At 39.3% G+C, this 27,495-nt stretch overlaps 1 protein-coding gene across 2 annotated transcripts; it reads left to right on the plus strand.

Annotated features, from left to right (window-relative positions):
- The first annotated feature begins 765 nt into the window (after positions 1 to 765).
- Positions 766 to 27,495, plus strand: LOC132955294 (breast cancer type 1 susceptibility protein-like). Of its 2 annotated transcripts, none has more exons than XM_061028091.1 (21): positions 766 to 839; positions 2,914 to 3,001; positions 3,097 to 3,150; positions 3,246 to 3,326; positions 3,423 to 3,511; positions 3,604 to 3,640; positions 3,740 to 3,864; positions 4,061 to 6,706; positions 6,873 to 6,946; positions 7,768 to 7,891; positions 8,441 to 8,498; positions 12,115 to 12,203; positions 12,689 to 12,882; positions 12,974 to 13,061; positions 15,508 to 15,585; positions 15,747 to 15,787; positions 16,293 to 16,376; positions 19,147 to 19,204; positions 23,603 to 23,676; positions 24,339 to 24,399; positions 27,106 to 27,495. In XM_061028091.1, exons 2-21 carry the CDS (start codon positions 2,928 to 2,930, stop codon positions 27,198 to 27,200), a joined length of 4,224 nt encoding a protein of 1,407 aa, XP_060884074.1. In that variant the 5' UTR covers positions 766 to 839; positions 2,914 to 2,927; the 3' UTR covers positions 27,201 to 27,495. The 2 variants fall into 2 exon arrangements, with proteins under 2 accessions (XP_060884074.1, XP_060884073.1); XM_061028090.1 differs by having other exon boundaries at positions 12,686 to 12,882; positions 27,106 to 27,494.

The raw sequence follows: 27,495 nt of genomic DNA on the forward strand, positions 1-27,495 counted from the left end.
CAAAGTACAAGTGCGAAGTCAATCCCAGGGAAAAATGGTGCATGGTCTTAATTAAACATCACTCTCTATTGCATTAGTAAAGCCAGTACAGGTCTCCATCTTGTTGTGAACCTTTCTTTTTGGAGTCTTAATTGATATGTAATTTGTTCCACTTGGTAAATGTCCCAAACTTTCTGGATCCATATATTGTAAGTGGGAGGGGGTTGGTTTCAACCAGCGTATCGTGATACATTTACATTTTATAAAACAAATTTACAAGATGTGAAACACTTTTAAAATCGGTGAGACAAATTTACAAACGACAGAATCTTGACAAAATGGGAATGTACCAAATGTCGGAAGTGACCCGTAAGTGATGGAGTGAGGGGTAATTTTGTTTGTTTTGTTTTTGTCGCGGTACATTCCCTTTCTGTCAAGATTCTGTCGTTTGTAAATTTGTTGGGGGACTGGTAAAAGTGTTCTGCGTCTTGTAATTTTGTCTCAGCGATTATAAAAGTGTTTCACATCTTGTAAATGTGTTTTGTCCTCGGTAAGTGTTTTTGGTTTTGTAATTTTGTTTCATAAAATGTAACAAGGTTTTTCAAAATGTAAATTTGTCTCACATTTTGTGAACGTGTTTAACACTTTGTAATTTTGCTTTGCACTTCCCAGCCACCGTAGCTTCTACCATAGACTGTAAATATTACACATTGCTGTGTATTGTGTGCTTTTCCCTCCGGACCAGTAGGCGGCGCTTTGACACAATTGCAAACCGCCATTAAACAGCATCAGAAGAAGAAGACAATAGTTGCGGGAAAACTGAAGCGGATGTTATCTACTCCACACTGTAGCAAAACAAGGTAAAACCAATAAATATATAATGTTAAAAGTGTCAGTGACATTTCAAAAACTGTAAATTACTTTTCTACTCATAAGTTAGTTCGCTGATCCGTTCTGGTGAACTGTCATAATCTGAAAAGTTCTGGGGTAAAGGTGTGTAAGTGTAACCTCTCAAAACAAATCATAGCAGCTAGCCAGCCGGATGATTAAGCTTAGGATACTGTTTATGTTTATGAAACTGTTATTTTATGTTACACTTCACCTAACTCATCTGTTATTAGAGTTGTTTCATCACATGTTAAAACCCTATTCTGCTTTTATCACCTTTAATAAAACACATTATGATTCTCAGTAGACACGACTGACGTTTTCATGATGTACAGAAAAGGGAACACCCTTAATTTATGTGTACTGTACATTTAATGATTTTCGACACTTTATTAAGAATATGTCGACATTTTTGAACTCATTTCAGTCGATGCTGACGTACATTGAATACACAACAGAGCAAGTTTGGTTTCAGGTGGTTTATGAAAATGTGCCAGTGCCTTACAGATAACTCAACAAAGCTGACTATCTGGATGACAATAGAGTCTATATGTACAACAAAGCTGACAATAGAGTCTGTATGTTCAACAAAGATGACAATAGAGTCTATATGTACAACAAAGCTGACTATCTGGATGACAATAGAGTCTATATGTACAACAAAGCTGACAATAGAGTCTGTATGTTCAACAAAGATGACAATAGAGTCTATATGTACAACAAAGATGACTATCTGGATGACAATAGAGTCTATATGTACAACAAAGATGACAATAGAGTCTATATGTACAGCAAAGCTGACTATCTGGATGACAATAGAGTCTATATGTACAACAAAGATGACAATAGAGTCTATATGTACAACAAAGATGACTACCTGGATGACAATACTACCCTACAAAGGCAAAAGGCAGTAACTTCTATTTTTTCGAAAATGAGTTTTTGTCATTTTTGGAACATTACAGATGTGCTTTATCATGTGGAAAGATATCTTGAGTCAACTGTGCTGTTCTTTTGAGAAAATAGTAGGTTGTATTGTAACTTCCAAAAGCCCTGGAGAAACCAAGGCAGAGTCCAGTAACTTCACTCATCAGGGTCTTTGCCTCAAACTGAGTTAAGGTCTTCTGCCTTTGTATTGCTGCGAATCCAAGTGAAGTTACTGTTTCACTGCAGTGGAGTTAAAGTGTTACGCCTTTGTTTTAATATCTGTCATCAAGCACTTTTGACACACACAGTAGCTTGAATAAAGTGTAGAAAAGAAATAGTGTTGGTTGTGTTATTTTAACCATGCAACCAAGTGAAATACAGTAACAAATGGAAGTTAATGCCTTTTACCTTGGCATGACCCCGTTATTATTGTACAGGCAATGCAAAGGCAGAGTACCTTAACTTCCAAATAAGGGTCAAAGGTCATGTTTGAGCTAAATATTTTTATGAACATTAATAACCTCATTAAAAAGACAAAGAATTGCCACATTTCCAATATTCAGCCTGCAACTCATTTGGCTGGACAACAAAAAGACTTTAAAGTCATTTTTCTCAGTTCTACACTCTGGCGAGTTAAGGTCTTTTGCCTTTGTAGGGCAGAATAGAGACTATATGTACAACAAAGATGACTACCTGGATGACAATAGAGACTATATGTACAACAAATATGACTACCTGGATAACAATAGAGTCTATATGTACAACAAAGATGACCTGATCAAAGTACACAAAGATAATCAATTGTCATAACTTGACTGCTGCAGCCACATGAGGTTGTATAAATCACTGATATGGTGAGACTTTTGGGTGAGCCCGAGGTTTTTTACTTTCCAATAAACCACAAGAAAGTAGATTATAATACAACCACAGCAAAACATGTATTCTGTTTGAAGCTGATACACTGCAGAACAGTACTGAATATTTTTAAGGCTCAACAGACTCGCATGCTGTATCCATGATGTATCCATGCTGCTGTATTTCCCAGAAACACATTCGATGTATTTCTCAGTAATACTAAAATGCATCAAATACCATGCCACTTATAGTTTTGTTTATTAGTGATAGAAATCACCATGACAACTCCAAAGGCAGCAGATGTAAAAAAGGGGATTTCTGTCCTTTGGGAGACTCTTCAATGTCCCATATGGTGAGTTCACTTCTTCTGAATTTACTTTATTTTGGTGAATTAAGAGATTCATTTAGTCACTTCAATACTTACTTTTTGCCTTTTCTCATTTGTAGCTTGGATTTAATGAGTCAACCTGTATCAACTAAGTGTGACCATCAGTTTTGCAAGTAAGTAATGTTTAATTCTGCTTAAAAAAATTAAAAAAAATATTTTTGAATGCATTAATTAATCTAGTGTTTTTCTTTCTTTTTTTAAAAACCAGATTTTGTATGATGAAACTTTTGGACAATAAAAAACAAAATCAGGCAAGCTGTCCAGTGTGTAAAGCCAAGATAACCAAAAGGTTGGACAATAGTAACAATATGACAGTAGCAGGACATTCATTATTTCTTTAATGTTAACTTTATCATAACAAGTGTGTATTTCTTTACCTGTACAGGAGCTTACAGGAGAGTCCTGGATTTCAGAGACTAGTTGGTGGATTGCAGGACATGATACACGCGTATGAACATGACACTGGCACAAACTGTAAGAATACATATCGGACTTCTAAGTAATACTAAGTTTAAAAAATAAGCTTTAAATACATTATTGAAAAACTTACCTTTTTATGTTTTCAGACTTTACTGGGATGTCCCAGCAAACAGAACAACCAGGGTAAGACTTTAAAACGTCCCTTATTAGCAATAAACAAATTCTAGTTTATTTAAAGTGGTTGCATAACTTTTATTTCCTCCTGTATTATCCTGTTTCCAGGGTCAAACATGTTGAAGCTACTAAATATAGTCAAGATATGTCATCTGAAGAAACAACAGAAACTGACCTTGAAAATGTGGAAAACAATGGCGATGTTCCAAAGTCTCCCTCCTCAACAATAGCAGGTACAATTTTGCAGTCTAATATAGAGGGGCAGGTTTGTTTTATTTTAGAGCTATTACTCTGAAAGAGAGTAGATGGCAATTGAGGTAATAAATCATGGTTTTGTCTTATTATTTATTTAAAAAATACATTTTTTTTCTACAGAATAATTATTAATGCCATGTCACATTTTATTCCTTTTTTTTTTTTTTTTTTTAGCTCAGAATGATTTTGCTAGACTAATGGGTCTTCAAGACTCGAGTCCTTTTACGACAGAAAACGAAGGCCTGGACAGTGGCCTTGGTGGAGCTCCACCAACTTCTGACAAGAAAATTACAGGTGACTTCGAACCAGCTGTAACAGAAATACCAAACGATGTGGAAAATACAAAATCAACACACAAAACAAAAGGTAAAATAAGAGTTCCTGAATCAGGAAAAGCCACTTCCAGAATTCCAGAGCAGACTCAACAACAACCTTTAAGAAAGTCCTTAAGGAGGAAGAAGAAGAAAACGGATGAGGAGCCTGAAAAGATTATTGATGACAAACAAAAGAAAAGTCTGGAGAAAGTGGCCGAGTGGCTCATGAAAGTTCCAGCTGAAGGAAGTATTGAATTTGAACAGCCACACCAGGACGCAGATGACTCAGACAGCTGTTCTTCCACTTCAACAATCGATGTCAAGCAACATTATAGTGATGTCTATGCTAGGAGAGAGGATCGTGCTAAATCTCTTGAGGAGCAGGTGTTTGGGACCGTGTACAAACGAGGGAACAGATTTAGCTCTCCTTTGCGCAATGTTTTCGCAGAACCACCAAAAACTGAAGACAGTGAGCTAACCAGAAAAGTTTCCAGAAGAGGGAAGAAAATGACTGAAATCTATGCCGATTGTGATCAAAAAACAGCTGAAAGCAATACTGAGGAAGAGCAACAAATGACAGAAGAAGTAAAGGACACAAGCAGTAACTTTTCTGAAAACTCAGACTTTATTGAAGTCAAACAGGGAAAAAATGATGTGAATAAAAATGAGGAAAAGTTGGACAATTTGCCAGAAAGTGACAAATATTGTAGTGTAGATGAGGTTTCCTGCCTTGTGCCTGAAACCAGACAACAGGAAAGAAATTTAAAGAAAAAGACTACTAACCCTGTAGAGCAGGTCGACAGTGATTTACAAGAAGGAGATAAGCAGGAAGTCCCGGAGCAAAAGAAAACTGGCAAGAGGAAAAAAGTTGGGAGGCTTACTAGAGTGTCAAAACCACTTGATCTGGTTGGAGTCCAAAATGGAGAAACCAGTCCCATGGCTAGGCCAAGGGCAGAGGATGTTCAAGTTCATATTGAGAACTATCCAAGCAGCGAGGACCAAGAAGTTCCTCTCACAAGGAGTACAAGGAAAAGTAGAAGACTTCAAGTGTTCGTTGAGGAAGTCCAGGAAGGCCACAAGAGAGTAAACTTGAAAGCCATAGTTCCCCAAAAACAGAGCAATGTAGAATCTGCTAGAGCTTCAATCGACACCTTGGATGATAAGGCATCACCTAAGAATGGAAACATAACAAAGGTGGCTGAAATAAATGGATGTATTTACGATCAAGATTTAGGTGGCATAGAAAACATGGAGACGGATGGTGGGACTTCCAATTTGAGATCAACAGAAGAAGTACCAAATACTGGAACCTTGTCCCAATCCAGTGCTGCTTGTTGTGTCCATGTGGTCCCAACATCTACAAGTCCAGCTGAAGCATCTGTGGTCGGTCCAACACCTGAAATAGACAATCCAACACATCATTTTCCAAACACTGTTCAGTTGGAGTCCTCAGCTAACCAGTCTAAATGTGCTGAAATGGAATATGAAGATGACAAGAACGACAGCGAACTGGACACAGAGCAACTTCTCAGAAGCTTCAAAGCCACTAAGAGGAAGTCTTTTCATCTCGGCGGCCCAAATGTGAAAAGAAGCCGTAGTTTAGATCAGGGAACTCTTGTAGGAGCTGAAACAGAGGAGAGCAAGCAACATTGTGCTGGAGTAGAATCTGGAAGAAATGTAAGCCATACCAAGAAGTCAGAAGACACCAAACCAGAGACATTAAGAGACAATGAAAACTTGTCTTTTGGCGATTTGATTCCCCCTTCTTACTCACCTGGTCACACAAGAAAAACAGATCAAGCAGTGCTTCAAGCCTCAATCCCTGATAGTATGTGTTCAGGACAACAACATGTCTCCGTTAGTAGTGACCTTACTCCTAATAAAGTGTCCAAACATGAAATAGAAGGTTCGATTCTTGCTGTTGTGCCCCCTGTCGTGGATTCTGGGCTCTGCTTCACGGGGATTGAACATGAGAAGCTCAATGAAGCCTCAAAGAAATCTCAAATCCCTGAGAGTCAGATCGAATGTACCACAAGGAACATCGGAGAAGTGGCTGAGATAAAAAACAGGGATTCAGATGCTGGAAGGGAAGAATCGAACAATAGTGCGGATCATTTTTTAAATGCACAGTCATCTTTAACTCCTGACAGTCTTGGACTGCCGGTTGCTCAGACTGACCCCGATACAAAGTCAAACAGTTTAAATGGAAGTGGACAATTCAGCGACCATCCTTCCAACAAGAGCAGGAAGAGGAGAAGGGCCCAGAGGCTTAACTCTTCATCCGAGTCAGACTGCAGCGAAGAGGAATTGCCAACGTTGAAAGATATCTTAGGAACATCAGCCCCCCCCTGTGCTCTGACTAAGGCCTCAAATGAAGCTAACAAACTGGAGGATGTTCCAGCTGAAGAAGAAGAAGAACAGCTGAGCCATCCACCTGCCTGCGTCAGCCCTGATCATGTTAATTCCAGTCAAGGATCGGAGGACTTATTTGGGACCCCAGAAGAATGTGAGTTGACTCCTTAGTGAAATCTGTCTTCAAAGGTATTTTATTTTCTGAAAAATCTGCCAGATTATGTTCTTGCTCTTTTGTTTCCCATTGTTATAATTTATATGTTCGTCGGAAAAGAAGTGATTCTCAAGGGTTTCAACACAAAACAATTTCCTCTCTGCAGGTGATGTTCCGGTAAATGACCACATTGTTTCTGTGGAATCGTCACAATTTTCGAGCGAAGTTCTTGTGACACAGGTAAATATGATTATGTTTGCACTTAAAAACAGCATCTGTTATGGAAAAAAAAAAGTGTATGAAGTGATTAGATATTCCATTATATTGAACACACAAAAATGTTCATGTCTTTGCCTGTTCAGCTCAACCTGCCTGCATTGTGCTCCTGCTGATGCACTGTCACATTACGCCCCAGAGAGGGCAGCCACCACATTTCCCCCGAACCAAACTGTCAGCTTCCCAGATGACAGACTACCCCGCTCTGTAAAAAATGTCCCCCTCAGCAGCTTTCTAAATTGCATTTCATTTACGTTAGTGGGAAACGCCGCCTAGGAGATGATTCTTGTTTTCTACCTCATCCATCTTCCCGCACTCTCACTTTTATCTGTCGACTGTATTTGACTGCGAGTTCGAGTTTCACGCCCCGGGCTTTAGAAAGAGCCCAGGATTAAAAACATCTGAGAATACAGAGATTTGGTGCTTGTGTTGTGTGTATGTATAAATAATCAATGGGTATACTTGAGGGGTAAACTCAAAGGATGAAATAACAAAGTATTAGTCCAGTGAAGCATTGAAACCATTTCAAACGTATAGATTTGGTTTTTGCAAACCTGCACAAGTTGGAAAATATGTTTACAAATTTAAGGTCTGACAAACTGGCTTTAACTGCGTCACTGATTGACAGCCGTCATAGTTTGCATACGATTAATCTGCAGCTACTATGTGTCCCTTTAAATGTTGCATTGCTGCTTTTCTTTTCCTCCTGTTCCCTGCCTTACATTTATTGAAGTGTCATAATTTTATAAAATGCCCTTCTTGATTTGTGTTTCCTTCTCTTCCAGCAAAAGATCGAGATGCAGAAGGAGCTGGTGCGGTTGGAGAAGTTGATGGCTCTGGTGTCAGAGGTGCTTCAGGAGAAAGAGGGCAGTCCTGTGAAAGAAGATCATCAGAGCAGCCAAACCACAGGTTAGCACAAACCACATATTTTACTTATAGCTGGAATGATAAAGCGCTGATTTGGCTAATAGATTAATTCTTGTTTAAGATTAAATGTATTTATTTGATCTGTTTCATTTTCTCTAGGATTAGATATATGCTAGTGCAAGTTTTATAGATTATGAACTCGATATCTTTTGGACTTGGAACATTTTGTCAGACGTTTTAAAGATGTCATTCTGGGCTCTAGGAAACAGTGGTAGTCATTTTTTACTACTTTTTGACATTTAATGGACAAACCAGTTGATCCAGGAATTTAAATCATGATGCAGTAACAGCTTCAAACCCAAAGCCGACAATTTTGGAACATTAAAATAAACATGTAGGGTAAACATGAAAGTTTGCCCAATTTGTAAAGATTGAATAAGGCACAGATCAGGGAAAAGTTATTTGATTGTAAAGAGAATAGTATCTTAGTGAAGCATCTAAACAGAGTCTCTCCTTTTGATCTGTTTGAAGTCATGTAGGAGTTTGTTGCAAGTATTGAGAGTTTATGGACGTTTTTTTTTTTTTTTTCAGGTCCTAACGCACACAGACCCCTCCCATCTGACCAGAACACAGACCAAGGTTCAGACCAGTAAGTAAACACGACGAAATTAACTTTGAGTATCAATAACAAGACAATTCCATTTCTGCTCAGACTCCGTCACTCTCTCCTGAAAATAAATAAAAACTGTTCCTGCCTTCTTATTGAAAGTAAATAATATGAAATTACAATCAAGTTTCTCTTAATGTTTATACAAAATCATTGTCAATACATAATTAGCATTAATGGCTAAATCTTTAGTAGGGCTTTCACACTTGCCAAAAACTCCAGAAAAGTTCACAATATTTGCAGGAGGAGCTGGATGTGTGAACACAGACAGCTGAATAGTTCACTCTATACGGAGTTTCTTCTTCTGCCAGCCCCCTAGTATTTTATCCACAAAAAGTACACTTTGAATTGAATTCGATCAAACTTTAAAGGCAACAACTAACCATTTGGGGAAATATGGTTCTGTAATTCTCTTTTACATGAAGCTACTGCCATCATTTTCTGAGCTTAGCTTAGCATAAAGACTGTAAACAGGTGAAAACAGCTAGCCTGACTAGCAGAAAGGTTTTGTTGGTGGTCACTAGGCCGGTCAGCTGTGAAAACCTTCCAGTCAAAGCTGATTTCAATAACAAATGGAATGAATAAAATATCACCGTGCGATGTATTTCTCTCCTCAGAGGCCCTTATACATTGTTAATACATCTTAAATGGAGCTACATATTAAGCAGAACAATAACTGGAGCAAGTGGCATGTAATTGGTCTCTTTGAGTCTTTAACTGAAGGAGAAAGTTAGTAAGTGTGTGTGTGTGTGTGTGTGTGTGTGTGTGTGTGTCTGTGTGTGAGACTGTGTGACTGTATGCGTGCGTGCGTGTGTGTCTGTCTGTGTGTCTGTGTGAGACTGTGACTGTATGCGTGCGCGTGTGTGTCTGTCTGTGTGTTGCTAGTGTGGTTCTCAGAGGGTGATGCATCTGGAGAGGACAGGCGGATAATCTCACTAATGAACCCAGAATCTGCTTATGCTGTGGAGAATAAGAAAGTCATTACAGACTGCATCTTATGTGTCATTTAGAGCACTTAAAGGGGAAACTTGTGTTGCCACAGTCATTTATCTCTCCTGCTTGACTGCTCCACCCCCCCAACCTCTCGCCTTGCAGGGAACTAAGTGCACTCCTTCAGGCAAGAGAGAGGGAACAAATGGAAATAGATGACAGATGAAAGCACAGAGGGTCTTAGTTAGACAAGTTCCAAATAAAAGAAAAAAGGATATGCTCCATGAGGGAACGGGAGAAGTTGGAGGAAGAAGTTAGCGCTGACAACAGTTTTCAATGAGCCTTTATTACGTCAATGCTGGTTGTTTAAGTGTAGGCCCTCTGCCAGTTGTCTGGAAATTAACCCAAAACACAACAAAGGAAAAAAATCACCTGCAAATGAGTATTAACCGTCTTGTAGTCCATTGGAAATAAAAGACTTGATTATTTTGAGATCAAGTTATTGCTCGATAATGACTTTTGGTAAAACATCTTCATACTTAACAAAATAGCATTGTGCACTGACAGTTTTGTGTCTTCAGTGGTTTAGTTCTTCTCCAGCATGCTTTGATTATGCCTCTTTAAAAATGTCTCAGAAGTCACCTGATCAGATGAATCAAAGGTCAAGGTCACGTCCATTCCCGACCTTGTGATGTGGAATACTTTATCTCAGCAAAGCCCAGAGAAATACCTGGTTATAGTTAGTTTTGTTTGTTTGAAAAAAAAACAATTGGAAAAACAATTTTTCCCTTTATTGGATAGGAAAGCTGAAGAGAGACAGGAAATGTTGGGAGGAGAGAGTGGGGGATGACATTGAGCAAAGAGCTGAAGAGTGAGGTTTATGGGCGTACTAAGGCCCGACTGATATATTGGCCAGCTTAAAATAAAATAAATAAAAACCTAGTGACTATCAATATCGGCTAATTTTGTTGCAGATATGCGTTGATAGTATGAGATTTATTAACCAGTCAAATAGCATTTAATCCGAGTTTCATTGTATTACACTAGCAGTTCTCTGTCACCAGCAGAGGGCGCTATGTGGATTACAACAAACATTATAACTCTCCAGAGTGTGAAGCGGTGATGCATGTACATGCACAGTTAATTTCACAGTTGAATTATTCTGCTCTTTATACTGTATCTTTCCCACAAGTGATAACTTTGTTTGAGGGATCAAAGCAATACATGTGTCAATTTAAAAATCTATTTATCTCTACAGATCTGAGAAAGATATCGGCCGATAGATCGGTATCAGGTTTTTTTTCCGGCTCCCTAATATCGGCATCCGCCCCAAATATCGTGCACCGGTCAGGCCCTTCTCCGTACACGGGCCGCGCAACTTACATGCCAGGCATTCTGGCGCCCCATTATAGTTTGTTTTTGTAATAATTTGAAATGATGAGTGGATAATCTCCTCTCACTTTGCCTTTCATTTTGTGGAGCGAGAGAGAGACGTTCTCTGGTGTTAAGTCCCTTTTGTAAATAATTGTGTTTGCAAACTCTCCTGTTTAATGTTAGCCTCAGCTTGTGCTGTTTCTTTGTTTATTTTAGTGTTCTGTATTTTTCTCCCAATTATTTTCATTTTCAATAAGTTTCCCTATTCCAGCCACAGCTGCAATTCAACCATAAGGGGCACATTCTAGTTTGCAATAACAATTGTTAAAGTTTGGATGGCTGCTGCTCAGCTGAAGATGTTCATCATGCAGCACGTACAGATAAACTAATCCAGTGTCTTGTTGCCTGTATGGCTGCATCAGTGACTTGAATCAAAGTGAAAACTGTTTCAGAGAACACAACTTGACTGTGTTACTGTCCACATACTTTTGAGTTAAACAGAAAAAGAACCCACACGTTAAAATATACCCATGTAGAATATATAGATTGGAGACTTCAGACATCAATAGCTTTATGGATACATTTGACTTTTAAGAGGACTTTTTTTTTTTTTTTTTTTGCTTCAGTAAGATTATATATCTCTCAAAGTCTTATTTTTGTTTGCAATTTAAGAAGTTTTGTTTGACTTTTTTTGGCTCAAAAAAGGGTTTAAGAAACGATTTAAGAAACCTGAGAATACTTAAAGCAGACATCTTGCCGTGACGTGCAGGTGACAAGCTTTGATTCATACTTTTGAATGACCTTGCTGAAATCAGATTTTCGAGATGCGTGCCGTGCATGTATTTAAGTAGTTCAGTTAAACTGGAAGAGATGCAGACATTGTTGTTACACTGCTTGTCGTCCTTTTTGTAATCTGTAGAAGTTCTCAGTCTTGAGCACATGTTCCTGCAGTAGGAGCCCTGATAGTGAGACTCTGTGTGTGCGATTTTTAAAAAGGAGCTGGAGACTCATCAGTCCTCTCTAGTATGCTTCTTTGTCTCTATAGGTGTATTATAGTGTCTGTTCTATTCTATTAAGAGAGCAACATCCAATCTGCTCCCAGGAATGTTTTGATATGATTTGATCCATCATTCTTTATCTCCAGCTTGAATAGAAATAGAAATGAAAGTTATTATTCAGCTGTTTGTGCTTTAAAGCAATGGTGAACCTGCAAATGCAAACACTACAAAATCCATAAATTCTATCCTTTCAAAACAATACAGGATGTCCTCACGCTAACTGCCTCTATTTGCAGGAAAACTCATCTTGAAGCAGAACCAGAGCCCACAACAAGATCATCTGGTGACAAAGTTGTGATCAAGCACAGCAGCACTGTAGAGACTGGTGAGACTACTGACACAGTGTCAGGAATTGACTGTGTCTTTTAGAAGAACAAAGCAGAAAATAAACATTTTAACAACCTTTCTATTAAACAAGCTTTTGATTCCATACCATTCACTTCAAATTTGCCACATACACATATACAGCCAGCGATATTTTGTTGGTCAGGTGCACATTGGAGACTGTGCTAGTTACTGATACGATACAGTATGATACAATATGTTGTCCCTTAGGGGGCCCGACCAATTTAGCAGCCAGCTTATAGTATCGGCCATTATTAGGAACTCACGGCTGCTGCAGTGAGGACAACCATGACGCTGTTGCACAAAACATACATCCTTAAAAAGTTTAATTCATTATTTTGATATGGATGGACACAAACATTGAAAGTATTACTTTGTGTTACAGATAACTAGAAATTTACTTTTTCTCTGAGAAGAATCAGGATTGTATTTTCATTTATTTTGTCTTATCTCTCTGTTCAGCAGTGCAGCCCTCCACACACACACTGCCGAGTGTTAAAGGCACTGGAGCCTCCAAGACTCCTATTACAAGTTCAGCGACCAAAACATTAAAGAACAACGTGTCTCCGTCAGAAGACAAAGAGAACAGCACTCCTCCGAGAGAAAGAAGCAAAGCTGCGATGGTTCTGGTGTCGTCTGGGTTGAGCTCCAACGAGCAGGTTTGGATCAACTCAATAAATGTTGTTTTTGTTTCTTTTAAGGGCTTTGCATGCTTGGGTAAATTAACCAATCAAAAGTTGCCTCCAACAGATAATGGTGAAGAAGTTTGCCAAGAGAGTTGGTGCCCTCGTGGTTTCCCAGGTAACACCAGAGGTGACTCACATCGTCATGCACACAGGTCAGTATTAGTGTTCATCCATCCAACAGGTTTTTAATTCATGTTTGATATATGACAATTAAATCCGCTTTTAAATATTCCACTTAAGGTCTTTTGAGGTCCTGTTTTTAAACATTTTCTTCAGCAGGAACATTTACATTTCAAGAAGTACATTGTTCTTTGAACATGAAGTTCCAGCTTGTTTTGTGCGTCTTTGTAAAAGCGCTCCTCAGAGATAAGCTCTTTGTTTCTCTCTCACCCACTCGCGCTCTCCTCCAATCGTCTGCTCGGTGCTAATTACCCTCTCTGATAGATTATTTTTAATTTCAGAGCTCGCTGTCTCCAAAGCACCATATGAACTGTCACTGTTTAAGACTTGTTTTAAATTTATTGAGCAGCTGTTTGCTGGGTAACTTAAAAAAAAAAAAAACAGGAACATTGTCCCTGTTGATCTTTGTGGTGAGGGGTTGGAGAGGAGCAAGAGGTTTCACTTTCTTACCGTGAGCAGAAAGAAAAAAATCATTTCAAATAAAGAAATATCGATACAGTGCACTTGACTCTTGCCTGGAATACAAATCAATGATAACGAGTGTATTTCCTGAGGGAAGAATAACCCCAGTGATCAACTGTGATTTATGTCTGTGAAGCTCTTCACAGTCTGTGATCATTTCAGACAGTCTAGAATTATGTTTAAAAATGATGGACAATATGTTAACATCCAACTTCTTATCCGCTGGGTGTTTTAATGGTTCGTTTGTACTTGTGGATGCCAGCAAATATTAAAAACATATTATAAATGTCAAGGAATCTCAGTACATTTCCCATGACCAGGGAGTGTCAACAGCGCAGACCAAGATGCCACTGAAAGCAACAACCAATCAGAGCAATTAAAATGTATTACTTAGCGGTAGTTTATGAGGCTGGGTTTTGAGTTCCAACATTCAATTTTGAAGGGATTTTATTTGTAACTCATTAAACTTGAACTGTTTGCCGTAACTTAATTTAGTTGTTGTTTTTTTAAATACTGACTCATAAGCAGATTCTCTTTGTTTCCTAGTTGGACAGCCATCTTTATTGCTCGTGAAAATAGCCCTTTTCACACATGCACTTTCCCAGAGTTGCTCTTTTACACATGTCCCTCACAGTGGGAGATTTTCATTGTTTGCAAGAAAAGCCGCTTTCACATACGCATTTTCTATGAACTATTTCAGGCAGGCTGCCCCTGATATCCTCTTCACTAGCTTGTTCACACATGCACCTCACAGCAGGAGAATATCCCTGTCAGACGGGAGGGGGAGTTTTAGGAGGAAGTGCATGATGTGGTGGAAGAAGCAGCAGAGTCTGATGCTATGAGGATAATGTATGCCTTTGGTCCAATAATATCAGTGCTACATATATTTCAAATCATTATGAGGCAGTTTCATAACGCGCACAGAGATAGCATCGGGCACGCCCGTATAGTTTATGGTCCTTTGTTGGTCGCATTAAAGAAACAACACCTTCATCCGACCACTCGCTCACAGTGAATTTCAGGAATAATTCTGAGTGAAGTGGGATTGAAAAATGTGGCTGTTTGGATTCACACATGCAGCTCACCCCGAAAATTTTGGGCAGTTTTCAGAAGTTATGTGCATGTGTGAAAGCACCAACATTGGAATGCCTACAACATATCCAAGATGGCTGATGAAGCAACAGAGTCTTTATATCACTGCTACATGTCATTGGACATAATCACAGTATAAACAAAAGAACGTACTGTCAGTCATAAAGTAGGAAGCAGCTGAACTGTTCCGTGAAGATCTCATTAGTTTTACAACAGTTCCATGTTTATGTTCACACATGCCGCCCACTACTACATTTTTTCTCATTTTATTTATCACTTAAGAGTGAAGTGCATGTGTGAAAGGGGCTCATGTTGAAACCTGGTCACTATTAGTTGTGCTCTTGCTGCGTTTAAAATCTATCTGAAGATTTCTGGAGGACCAGACTTATCTGCCAGAGCGGATGAAACGGGATGTGACAGTTTCCTCTGGTTTCCAGATTAACTGTGAAGGTCTTCAGTGTGGAACATCACATAGTTCTTTTTTTTTTTTAACAGTATTATGAGCAAGATTTACACAAGTGGTTTAACTGTAACTATAAATGACAGCATAGTAAAAAAGTAATTTCTGGGAAGAGTGAGCAGAAGTTACAACCTTATAAACAGCTTTTTATGAAGTATTACATTCAAACTGTCTGGATCACAGTCTGGTTCTATGTGCTCGCTAGATAACAACACTTTTTTAATAAACATTCTAAACAAGGATAAACTTAAGTTTGTTCTCCTGACATTAAACTTCATTTACATTCATGGAAAATAGTCGTTAAGTGAAGCCATTGTTCTTTGTCTAATACACTTTAATTAAAAGCTTTACATGCATTCTCGTACTATTCAACATCTTTTCACACTCCTTCCTTTCTCCTCCAGACGAACAACTGGTTTGCGAGCGCACACTGAAGTACTTCCTCGGCATCGCAGGCAGGAAATGGGTTGTGAGCTTCCAGTGTAAGTCCTCCTGACTCCCATACAACACTAAATCTAAACACAGAACGGCATGAAGTGGAGGCATGGTCTGGAATAAAAGCAGTGTTACATAATGCTCTCCCCGCCAGAAGAGGGTATGTGTTTCTGACAATAAGCTCATGAGCTCTTGTTCCTCTCTGCAGGGATTTCCGAGTGCTTCAAGCAAAAGAAACTCTTAGACGAGGTACGCTCGCCTGTTGTCTTCGCTCTGTGTGTCTCCATGTTGAATTAAGGCTGCATGATGAATCTCTCCATGTGGTTCGCTGTGATACCTCATCAATTATTTGACATCCATTTGCTTGAGTAATCCCTGCAACTTGTTCTGAGCTGTGCAAAGTATAATCCCTCTCCAGATTTTGTTTAATATCTCTATTCATTCTAAAACTTTTTCTCAGGTTAGTTATTAGCATTTAGAAGCATCGTATCGTGTATGTAGAGAAGGAAGCCATACAATAATAATAAACTGTCAGACTGAAGGATGCTCTGTGTACTCATGAGAGCATTTTTAGGCCCTCTGAAATAAATCGAATAATATTAGCTGCCTATCAGCAGTTCTGTTATTAGATTACAGTAAATAATTGCTTCAATGATTTAAAAGTAAATAGCACCCACAGTTGTATACCTTTTGGGATTAATGCTCTTCTGCTTAATGTACAGATACTGAAGTCGTTTGCTTTGTTTGCTGACAGAGCGTCTATGAAGTCAGAGGTGACGTCGTGAACGGGCCGAACCACCAGGGCCCCATGAGAGCTCGTACCACTGACGACAATAATGTGAGTCTCCTCCACACTGTATCTAACATCTACAGCATCTATTAAGGGTGGGACCAAATATCAAAGCCGCAATATAAAAGTTAAAAGCTAAAATCTAGCATCGCCCCAGGGAATCTCAAAGAGGCTCTTTTCTGTCACCTGCATGCAACTTAAAGGGTTTTGAGTTTTATTTTGACATTATTTACCCCGTTAACACACAAAGAGACACATCAACACAACAAAGAAGGGGTGGGAGGTACATGAAGAAGTTTAATCAAAGCTGTTTTACCTTTTAACTTTTTCAAACACGTCTGAGATAAATTTAAATAGATTATGGAAAATAACAGAACAAAATTAATTTTGTTTCCTGAAGTATTTAAGGAATACCAACTAAATCAGCATGAATGAAAGTTAAATTCCAGAAACAAATCAACCCTGACTAATTCTCAACTGCAGAAAAATCAAAAATGAATGCTTACCACGGAGTAAAAATCCATTTATTTCTGTCAATAGCGGAGAATGTTGCACTCATTAATTACCCTGCTCGCTGATGGAGGGGAAAAAAAGGTACATAGCCTTAGGTCTGGTTAACTTTAGTCCATCAAGTACTGACTTTTTAGTACTGATCACTGTGACATCAATTCTTCATTTTCACATTTATTTGTATAAATATGAATCTGAAGCGTTAAAGTTTTATGTTCTAGCTTGTGACCGTCTGTGTCTGTGGGCAGGTAAACACGATCCGGTGCATTGAGAGTTCATGTTCCGTTCATCCGTCATGCAGCTAGCAAGAGCTCAATGAGAGAAGAGAAATTGTTGCTTGGCAAGGCAAGCTGCTGAATACGATGGGAGTATATAGGAGCAGTATTTTTAAACTCATTGCCTTAGAAACGTTATACAGTGCTAAAAAAACAAAGTCCTCAAATGAAAGAGACATTAAAGTTATAGCCATTAAAAGACAGATCGTATTGTGAGGATTAATGATACATCAGGTTTCTGTCCAGAGTCATACACAGAGAAACACAATTATACTTTTCCTTGTCAATCCCCAAACTAAGATCATTCCCTTTTTTAATAATAACCGAGTCAAACATTCACTGAAGAAGCTCTTCTTTTTCTAATGTTTTGAAGTGAATTCAAGCTGTTTGCTTGCTAATTTAATTCCCTTGTTGGCCAATGAAGGCTTTTATCAGAAGGACTGACATTGTTTTCTAATTGACTGTTAAAATATTAGTCCATTCTGTCAGATTATTCTAATAAATAACCTTTATTTATAGCATGAATGTCAAGATTAATCATAAACAAACAACAAAAGGGTCTAAAAACTTAACAGACATTAGTGTAGGGATGATTTTGTAAGTGTAATTCTGTTTTATGTGAATGTTTTCATACTCATGTTTCTGAAAACAACCATCTGAATAAATAGGAGTCAAATACTCCTCACGGGAGCTTTAAATTAAAAAAGATCCAGAAACAGTCGTCTAAACATAGAACCTTTTAGTGGAAGAAAAGATCTGAAATGAAATACGTAACAACACTAACTTCCTGTTCTTGTCAAAGCACAGTGTCTGACCCCAAATAGAAGTCTTACTCTGTGAAGAAAATCAAATAAAGTGCCCCAATAACGAACAGCACATATACCTATTTCTTCCTATTGCACCATCCTCTCATCCTCTTCTTAGCTCAGGCCATGTTGTTAAAAAAAAAAAAAAAAGCTAATTGTAAGTTCGCTCCTGGTGTAAGGCCAGCAGCTCCAGTTCTGTTCCCACTGATGGGGAAAATTAGAAATGGCTGGATGTCATGTCGGCTGTATCCCTGCCTTTGAAGGAGCTCTGCTAATTGAATTAGTCTGTCATTTCAGGCTCCTTTAAACGGCTTCAACACATTCACAGCACTCCGATGGAGGCAGACAGATTGTCCCATTCGTACTCGCTCTCCGTCATCTGCTCTGCTCTGACAAATAGACTCAGAGGTTAAAAATGAGGAGCCACGACTCTGTCACCTGAATGTTGATGCACAAGAAATCTGTCAAAGAGGCTGTGTGTGTGTGTGTGTGTGTGTGTGTGTGTGTGTGTGTGTGTGTGTGCGTGTGTGCGTGTGTGCGTGTGTGCGTGTGTGCGCGCACGTTATCACACACTTTAATACCCCCCCGGAGGACATTAGGTTGTTGTCTAAATTAAAAATCAGTAACAGAAACACTTTTTCATCTCAGCAAGCACCTCTGGCTAACGATCGTTATGGAGGTGTGAGAAATTAGTATTTCTCTCTCCAGCTGCTTGGACATTTATCTTCCAAACACTTCCATCCAGCCGCCCTCGCTGTATATGAGACTGAGAGGTGAGATGCACTTTTCCTTTTGGGTAGTTAGTTACCACAGTTCAAGGAAATAACTTTACATTCCCATTTCAAGCCATGTTATTGACCCTGAGTGCAATAAAACAATGTGTCTGTGTGCCAGGGCGGGTCGTTTTTCTTAGAGCACTACAAGCGGGACGACTATTACCTCGGTGGTTGCTCTTACTGTTCAACTCATCACTGGATTTACTGTATTACATGAGGCTTGTGGATGTTTTTAACACACTTTAGTGAGGAGAACCTGCAATAAACTGCAACATGTACTTGGTGACGTACCGGTGACGAATACAGTGCTGTGTTGTCAAGGCTGTTTCATAGAACTGTATTGTTGAACTATTTTCTGAGGGTTAAGTCTACTGAAGGAACATCCTTTTTGGTCAACATCTCACACAAGATCATTTGAACCTTTTTCTTTCTTTTCTCGTCTTTTTTTTAGCTGCTCATGAAGGGCTACAAGATCTGCATCCAGGGCACTTTTACGGACATGACCACAGGTAAACACATCAGATTTAATGAAAATGTTGTGACAGAGAGGTTGGTAAGAGAGACATGATTCCATTATCGCAACCAGAACCGGACAAATCTTAAGGTTTGATGTTGATTCTATTGAAAACTGAGATTTGAATTGATTAGATTTGGTGATTAAAGAGATTGTTTGACGTTTTGGTTTAAAGACTTACTTGCTTTCATAATGTGGCGTGTAACTGCAATGGGGGGGGGGGGGATGATTCACTCATAAGGCTTAACATTTAAACATTTTATACTCAGTTTATATTCAGTTTGTGCTCTTTGGAGAAACTGGTCGGTGGATTTAGTTACATTAATAGGGCTTTCACACTTCCAGAAATGTCCTGAAAATCAGTAAAAATATTTCCAGGAGTAGCTGTATGTGTGAACACAAACAGCTGAATTTTTCGCTAGAGTCCGATAGAGCTGATGTGAAAACGCAGCAGGATATTCTCCGGAGAATTCACCTCCAGCCAATGGGACTGGACTCATTATAAAGAGTGTAAGCTGTGATCTCAGTGCACGTTATTAAAAGGTTTCATTACGTTTTCTGTTCGTCACGATGTTCTTCTCCGCTCTTTTGTTGATAGGGTGATTCCAGGCAAATCGTATAGGGGACTCTGTTGCTTGATCCGCTACTTCCGCGTCTGTTTTCTTATGTCATGTCTTACCTCAGGGGACCCCCCCCCTCCATCCCCCCTCCTGTCTGACAGGGTGTGAGGTGCATATATGAACGGCCAGGTCAAGAGCTTATCTTGAGCAGTCCTGATGAAGTTATCTTTTCAGGAGTGCACATGTGAAGACGGCTTATGATAGAGCTAGGCTAGCTGTTCCCCTAGTTTAGATTCCTAATGCTAAGCTAACCCGAACCTGCATGTAACTTCATATTAAGCCCCAAGATGTAAAAGTGTTCTTACCCCCCACCCCAAAAAAAGTTTTATAAACTGAATGTTAAAGTTTGTACATTTATAGTTAAATTACACATAATAAAACAGCTCATATTTTGAGGTGAGGTTCCACTTTTTCATTCATGAAAATATGAAGAATCCTTTTAAGCTGGACAGATTTTCCCCAGATCTCCAGCACACTTTGCTAATGTGTTGCAAAGTCCTGACATCAGTTCCCGGTTCATGCAGTGAAGTCAGCATTTAAAGTGTAGATATTGATCTCATTAAGATAAGCACACGGGCGTCCTGCAGTGACACCAGTCAGTGAGCTGTTTTTTTTTTTTTTTTTTTTTAAATGTGTTTCAATTATCTGAGCATCGGGAACTTACACTCTCTACTGAGCTCTGTAAAAAATAACTGTGAGGTCTGGGGAGTTCTGTGAAATAGAGACGTAACATGTAGTATTTCTATTTCTTTTGCAAAATATAAAAATCTATTAGTTTCCTCTTCTGAAGTTTTTATTCAGAATAGTGTTACAAAGAGAAAAAGATAAAGTTCTCACCCTCTACAGCCACCGTTGAATTTTTCTATCATGTTTGTTTTTCTTGTTTGTGTCACACTGAACAGAAATTCGAAAATGTGGATATTGTCTTTGATCACTACACAAAAAAAAAACAAGAAATGTTCCTTCTTTGTGTGCGCATGTTTTCAAATACCCGACCACGATTCCTCTCAGGCTGTTTGCCCTGTTCTGCTTTCTCCATCAAAAAGGACTTTTCAGAATAAACACTTATTCACTTTTATTGATGTCGGTTTCCTGCAGGACTCTGTTAGACGTCCATTTAAAAGAGAAAACAACAATAAAGAAAGAAAAAGAAGGGCAGTTCACAGAGGTTTTGACTGACGCAGCTTGAAACCTGTGCTGTTTTTTTTTTGTTTTTTTTTAACCCCTGTCATTTCAGCACTAGAGAACGATGACAGGTGTTTCCAGAGTGTGGGTGCATTGAATACAGATTAAGGAGGTGTGTGAAACATTTTTTTGGTGAGGTTTTGTCAAATCGCACAGCGGTTGCTATGGTGTCAGTTAGCTGGGATGATTTTTTTTTCTTGTAAAACAGAAGAAATGGACCTTCAGTGATTACCAAAGTGCTCTTGCTGTTGTCAAAAAAAGATCAATATCAGATTTTGAGACAGTTTAAAAAAAACTATTAAGAAGGGGGGGAATAAAAACCTTTCACCAGTATGTTGGAACCATTACATCTCATCTTTGAACTGGAGTGTAGATGTAATCCTCGTGTGGCGTTAGGTAACTGCTTATTAAACAGACTGAAATAAGGGCTGGGCAATAAACCAGGATATAGTGTAAGAATTTATATTGATAGAGTTTATGTTGCGTTACAATATTGTTATGTTTCTTCCAATGAGCCGCCAGTTTGTGTATTTCTCCTCTCACTGTCTCTCACCCTGTTCTCTCTCTCTCTCTCTCTCTCTCTCTCTCTCTCTTAGCAAGACTCAAACACTACCTGAATGACATGAATTTACATTTGCTGTGTTTAAGGAGCATTTGTATTCATTCTTCATTTCACTAACGGGTTGTTCAAAATCCACACAAACTGAAAGTTCCTTCTGGAGCTTTTCTGTTTGGATTGTGCGTCGATCTTCAAAGGTGTTCTCAGAGGTCTTCAGATTGAAGGGGGGGGGAAAGTCCACTATCATGTCATATCATATGTCATGTCATATCATGTTACCTAGCTGGTGTGCCGTGTCCACCACTGACTGCTCAGGGGTGACGCTCTGCCACATGTGCTGCGGACAGTGCTGAAGAGTTTTTCATTATACAGCTGAATTGAATACTTGATTCTGATTGGCCTAACAGAATAATCGTGCTTAAGAAGAATAAACCGTCTCTATGCAGAGCAGACGATTGCTAGGGACACAGTTCTAATCACAGCATCTTGAGGACTAAGTGTAATCATTTCCATCTGAGGAAGGAAATCTCATTCATTTAACGTCAGCGTGATTACTTTGGGAAAAAGAGAAGAACACAGCGATGATAATGGTAGAGAAATCTATAAAACTGGATGTAAATGAATGAAACATTTAACTGAGCATGGTATGGGATACGGGGATGTTTAGAGACTGTTGAATGGAAAAGAAATAGTCAACAGGCTCCTCCAGTGAGCTGACGTAGAGTCAGTCAGGTGCTGCACTGATCCATGTGGACCCGTTCACCTCGTTTCGCTTCACAATCAGTGGAAATATTTTGTTAACTGTTAATAAAGCTATTGGTTAGGGTCTTACCTCACACTGTATGGATTCCTTTGCTATAACAACTGGCTCACTGTATTTAACCTCCTAAATAAACCATCGACTTGCAGTATGCCCGTCTGGAAAAGTTGCATTATTACAGATACGTTTCTGAATCACCTTGAGCTCAATCATTAAACATGCTAATGATCCACAGAGGCTTACATTTCATAGCTCCGCCCACCAGTTAGTTTAGAACTGAAGAAGCCTCTCAGAGGAGAGGTGGAACATCTGCAAGATCTTCAACCAAGTCCAGTTGCCTTTTAGATCAAGTTTTAAAATCACCTTGAGCCTTTTCTCATACATGACCTTTTCTTTAAAAAGCATCAGGGTACATGAGCTGATACCAACATATCTGTGATAGGCTCATATTGATACTGATGATATCAGCTGATCTAGATCTCTGGTCTTATAGCTTCTGCCCTGACTCAGTCCTAATATTTAAACTATAAAAGACTAAAGTAGAAATTTAAAAGAAGTTGCCCTTTATGCAAAATTCTTCATTACTTTATCCTTCCAGCATGAATGACTCGACGTATAGATCATGTGTGAAGGTCTCACGGGAGCCATTGCTTGAAAACCCTCGAGGCAGCAGTCTTCGGTTTCCTTCTTCCTGGAGCTCTTAAAAGTGCTCCTGCAGCAGCATCCTCCCGCTGCCCGCTCGATCGATGAAGCTTTGCTAATGGCTCGACATCTGCTAGCTTAGCGTGAGGAGTTTTTAAAGACTTTTTTTTCTTCTTACATGGCACAAACATTAGGATGGAGTCTGTTTTTCTTCAGCCCAACACGATTCATCCATTATTGAATTGCTCACATTGTTGTATGTAAATTGATGAGGTTTTGTAGTTGCACAGAAAATACCGCGAGAGGATTGAGGTTTTCCTGACTCCAGAGTTCTCGTGTTCATGGCGAGGGAAGATGCTGATTTGCGTGTCTGATATGAAAAGAGACACAACTATGAACACATATACTCCAAACCGAGTTAAACATGTGCTGACTGATGGAGTAAAATGGACATATTGATGTGACTGGACTTGTTTATTGACCTGTTTTCCATCCGAACGATCAAAAGGAAGTCTGCGCCTAAAACGAGTCTGCTGCCACGTATTCCCCGGGGGGTTAAAGGGATGAAAGTGGAGAAGAGAAGGTCACCACTCAATGCCAACCATCATGTGTATGTGTGTGTTGCAGATGAAATGGAGTGGATGGTGGAGCTCTGTGGAGCAGCTGTGGTCAAAGATCCACTTCAGCTCGACGGTAAACAGGTAAGAGAATCGAGCCTCTCCAACATGAAAAGTACTAAAAGTGTCATTTATGTGTCATGCTTGAAGAGATTGGTGGTATTTAAAGAGTTTGGAAGTGAGAAATAAAAAAATAAATAAAAAAAAAGCAGAGTCCTTCTCATGAAACTCCTTCCTCATGATAGGGTTTAGCCCACCAATGATACAAAGTCATGGACTTGGCAATCCTGGTCTACCTGTGATCTGTCAGACTGGTTTTGTTGTACTTGAAATCGGTGTCTTGGTCTCAAGACCGGTCTAGAGACTACTTTTTGAAGGTCTCGGACTTGTATCTATCTTAATTATTTTTACTCTGCCTTGTCTCGGTCTCAGTCTAGTTGGACTCCGGATTTGTAAATCAAGTCCGCGTCATTACTGTGATAAGAAGGAAATTGAACAAATAACTTCTATTCATAGTTAGATTTGTATCCCCCGGTTACAGTTATAGACATTGAAAAAAAGCAGCACGAACCCCCCTATTCCAATCACCAACAAGGTAACTAAAACCCATTAACCACCAAGTTTCAGCCAAGAGATTATAGGAAAATATCATCTGACAAGCCGTGCTAGATATAAGCATAAAGTATGTCGTACAGCTACACTTGTAACGTTAATTAATCCATCATTTTCACCTTTTTGTTGCACAGAGGTCTCATCAGATGATCATTGTGCAGCCTGGATCAGACTCGTCGTCATCTTCATACAGCAGTGAGTCTTCTCTGAACATACAATATCAAATTCGACTGCTTCTGTTAACACACACACACAAACAGAAACGAGCTCATACAGAGTTTATAAATGTAGAGACGAGAGTGACAGGAGCAGCAGAGGCTGATTGCATACTTCATGAAAGGTTTCACCCGAGGTTTGAGTCTGGCAGGGGCAGAAAAGCACAGAGTGTGCGCTCGGGAGCGCTTGCATGATGGAGGTTTGTGCACTGAGAAGAAAAACTATGAACGTTCGTCCTGTTTCCATGACAACAGTCTGTTGACGATATGCTGTATGCCAGACACTGCTCTGACGCTTTGAACTGTGTGTTTTTTATTTGAGATCGTATTTACCCAAGCAGACATTGAGCATTGAGGGTGTGGGTACAAGACACGATCCGTAGTAGACAAACATACGAGGAATATCATACATTTGGGGGGAAAAAAGCGCCGGTGACGTCAACAATACACTTCTGAAAAGTAGAAATATTTTCAACTCAAAACACTCGGAGGAACTGCACAAAAAGGCGGAGCACTAAGGGAAAAAATACGCTAGATGCTGCGCTTTTTCTTCGGGCAGCCGCCTGCTGCTGCAACCACACTGCCGCTCAGAAAAAAGGTGGACACAGGGCCTGAGGCTAACAATCATTAGCCAAAGCAGCACCATTTTTTGGATAGTTTGAAATGGGTTAAGCTATTACAAGGTGAAGCTCCAGGCTAGTGTTAAGATGATTCATTCTTAGAGACTACTTTAATTCAATATCATAAAAATAAATTCTGTAACCTCAAAATATCTTCACTTTATCCACAAGCTAATGTCAGTGACGTCCTTTTTTTTTTTAATAAAGTGATGAATCATTTTACTCTAACTGGTTGATGCATTGTTTAAGTTCAGACTTCTTTTATAAATAAACCATACATGAATACACGGTCCCCACAAGCATAGATATTCTGTCTGGTGTGCGTGTGTCTCGGCACATGTCTTTCCATGAGTTCTCAGATTTGAATGCGTTTGTTCTTCTGAGGACCAATTGGGAAGTGACACAGCAGTGAAATGGCAGATGCTGCCAGCCAAAATCAGACAGGTACCTCAGCGTGAGCGGAGAAGGGGAGTGACTCGCAGAGAAAACGAGTGTTGCAGTGGAGAAATGGCCGAGAGAAAATGTCAAAGTAGAGCGAGGGGGAAATGTCAGAACAAGTTGGCCACAGAAAGAAGAGGCTGCCGTAGCACAAGGATAGCTGACAGTTTGAAACAAAGCGAGAGAAAGTGGCTCTGAGTCTCACCCCCTCCTCCAACCTCCTCCTGGCATCCCAATTTGCACTGCTACATATTTAATGAAGCTTTTCCACGTCCTTCGGCACAGGTAATCGAGAAGCCCGTCACTCCCTCCCTCCTTCTCTATCCGCCCTTATCATTTTCCTCTGAACCATTGATTGAAATCACACACAGCTCTGTTTCTCTTTCAACTGTTTTCTGATGAAACCGAAACGTGTGACTTTTGGTGCACTCTCTAGCTTATGTAAGACATATTGTGGACATGTTGGTTCGGGTTTTAACCTTAGAGCACAGTGCTGATTTCTGTGAATTCTACTGATAGGCCAAGATCTGTTTGTTTGTTTGTTTGTTTGTTTGTTTGTTTGAATGAAAAGAAAAGAAAATGTTTGTGCACCTGGTTTGGAACTTACAGCTCTTAACGTTGTATCAGAGTTACAGAAAGTGTTCATTGTTTAGATATTCATGTTTATGTTAAACATTTAAAGTTTTAAAGGGACAATTTCCATAGAAGTTTGGTATATTGTGTGGAATGAGCCTGCAGATGTTTTCTGTTCTTCTTCCTGTTACTTTGGATGGGATTTGATGTGGTTGGTGGCCTGGAAGAACTTCAAGCTTCTCCAGCTTCAAAATCTGGTTTGTAGGCGATAAAGTAGGGATGTTCCTATTGACTAATTTCCCTGTTGTTTAAAAGCAATTTAAACTCAGACTTGGCAACCAGTCTACTGTTAAGAAAACAATCAAAAATGAGCACAATTTGTTTATCCAGTCGAGTGGTTAAGATACACATGGGATAACAGGGTGAGCGGCTAAACAATGACAAATTGGTTTGCTGATTGTTGCTAATGTTAGCATAGCCACTACTGCCAGCCTTTGGTATTAATCCTTATTCCTGTGCTGGTTCAGAGTTACTCCAGTAAAGTAGTTGTCTGCCTTATTAACCTGACACAGCCCACACACAACTTTATCTCCATTTCAATTTTCACATTAAATTGCCCCATGCTACCAGATGCCATTCGTCCAGTATCCTAGTTTACATCCAGCTACTGCCCCAGCTAGTGGTGGATAGCTGCGTTACAGCTTAGACACAACAACCATCCTTGAGGACCTGAATTATTAAAGTTTTAATAATTAGTTTAACCGAACAGCAAAGATGTTGTCATGTAATCGTTTGGTCGGCTAATAGCCCACATCCCTATTTTAAAGTGGAACTTTTATAGTGGAATAAAAAATAATTCAAAATCATGAATTGGTGAAAAATGACACCAAGCTAGTACAAGAAGACAGGACAAAAATTCAAAAGAAAAGCATTACAAATATTTTGAAATGCAAAATAATGGAATTTCAAACATGCAATTCAGTGATTAATATTGATTGTAACATTTGATCGATTGGCAGCTATATTAAAAAAAACCTTTCTTGTCTGTTCAACAGGTCTCTCCAGACGAGCTGCAGTTGTAACACGTGGTTGGTTGTTGGATACCGTGGCAACCTACACCCTCCAAAACTACAACAAGTATATAACATGAGCTGAGAAGCAAATTCATCGTACCAGCAGCCAAACATCTTCTTCTCATCTTACATTTTTTACAACTTCTTTTTTAATGTCTAACACTGTGATTTAACGGTCATCCAGCTGTGTTGATCACTTAAAACTATTCGTTGTGTGTGTGTGTGTGTGTGTGTGTGTGTGTGTGTGTGTGTGTGTGTGTGTGTGTGTGTGTGTGTGTGTGTGTGTGTGTGTGTGTGTGTGTGTGTGTGTGTGTGTGTGTGTGTGTGTGTCTGTGTCTGTGTCTGTGTCTGTGTGTGTGTGTGTGTCATATT

Source organism: Labrus mixtus, chromosome 21, assembly GCF_963584025.1.
Source record: "Labrus mixtus chromosome 21, fLabMix1.1, whole genome shotgun sequence".
NCBI lineage: Eukaryota > Metazoa > Chordata > Actinopteri > Labriformes > Labridae > Labrus > Labrus mixtus.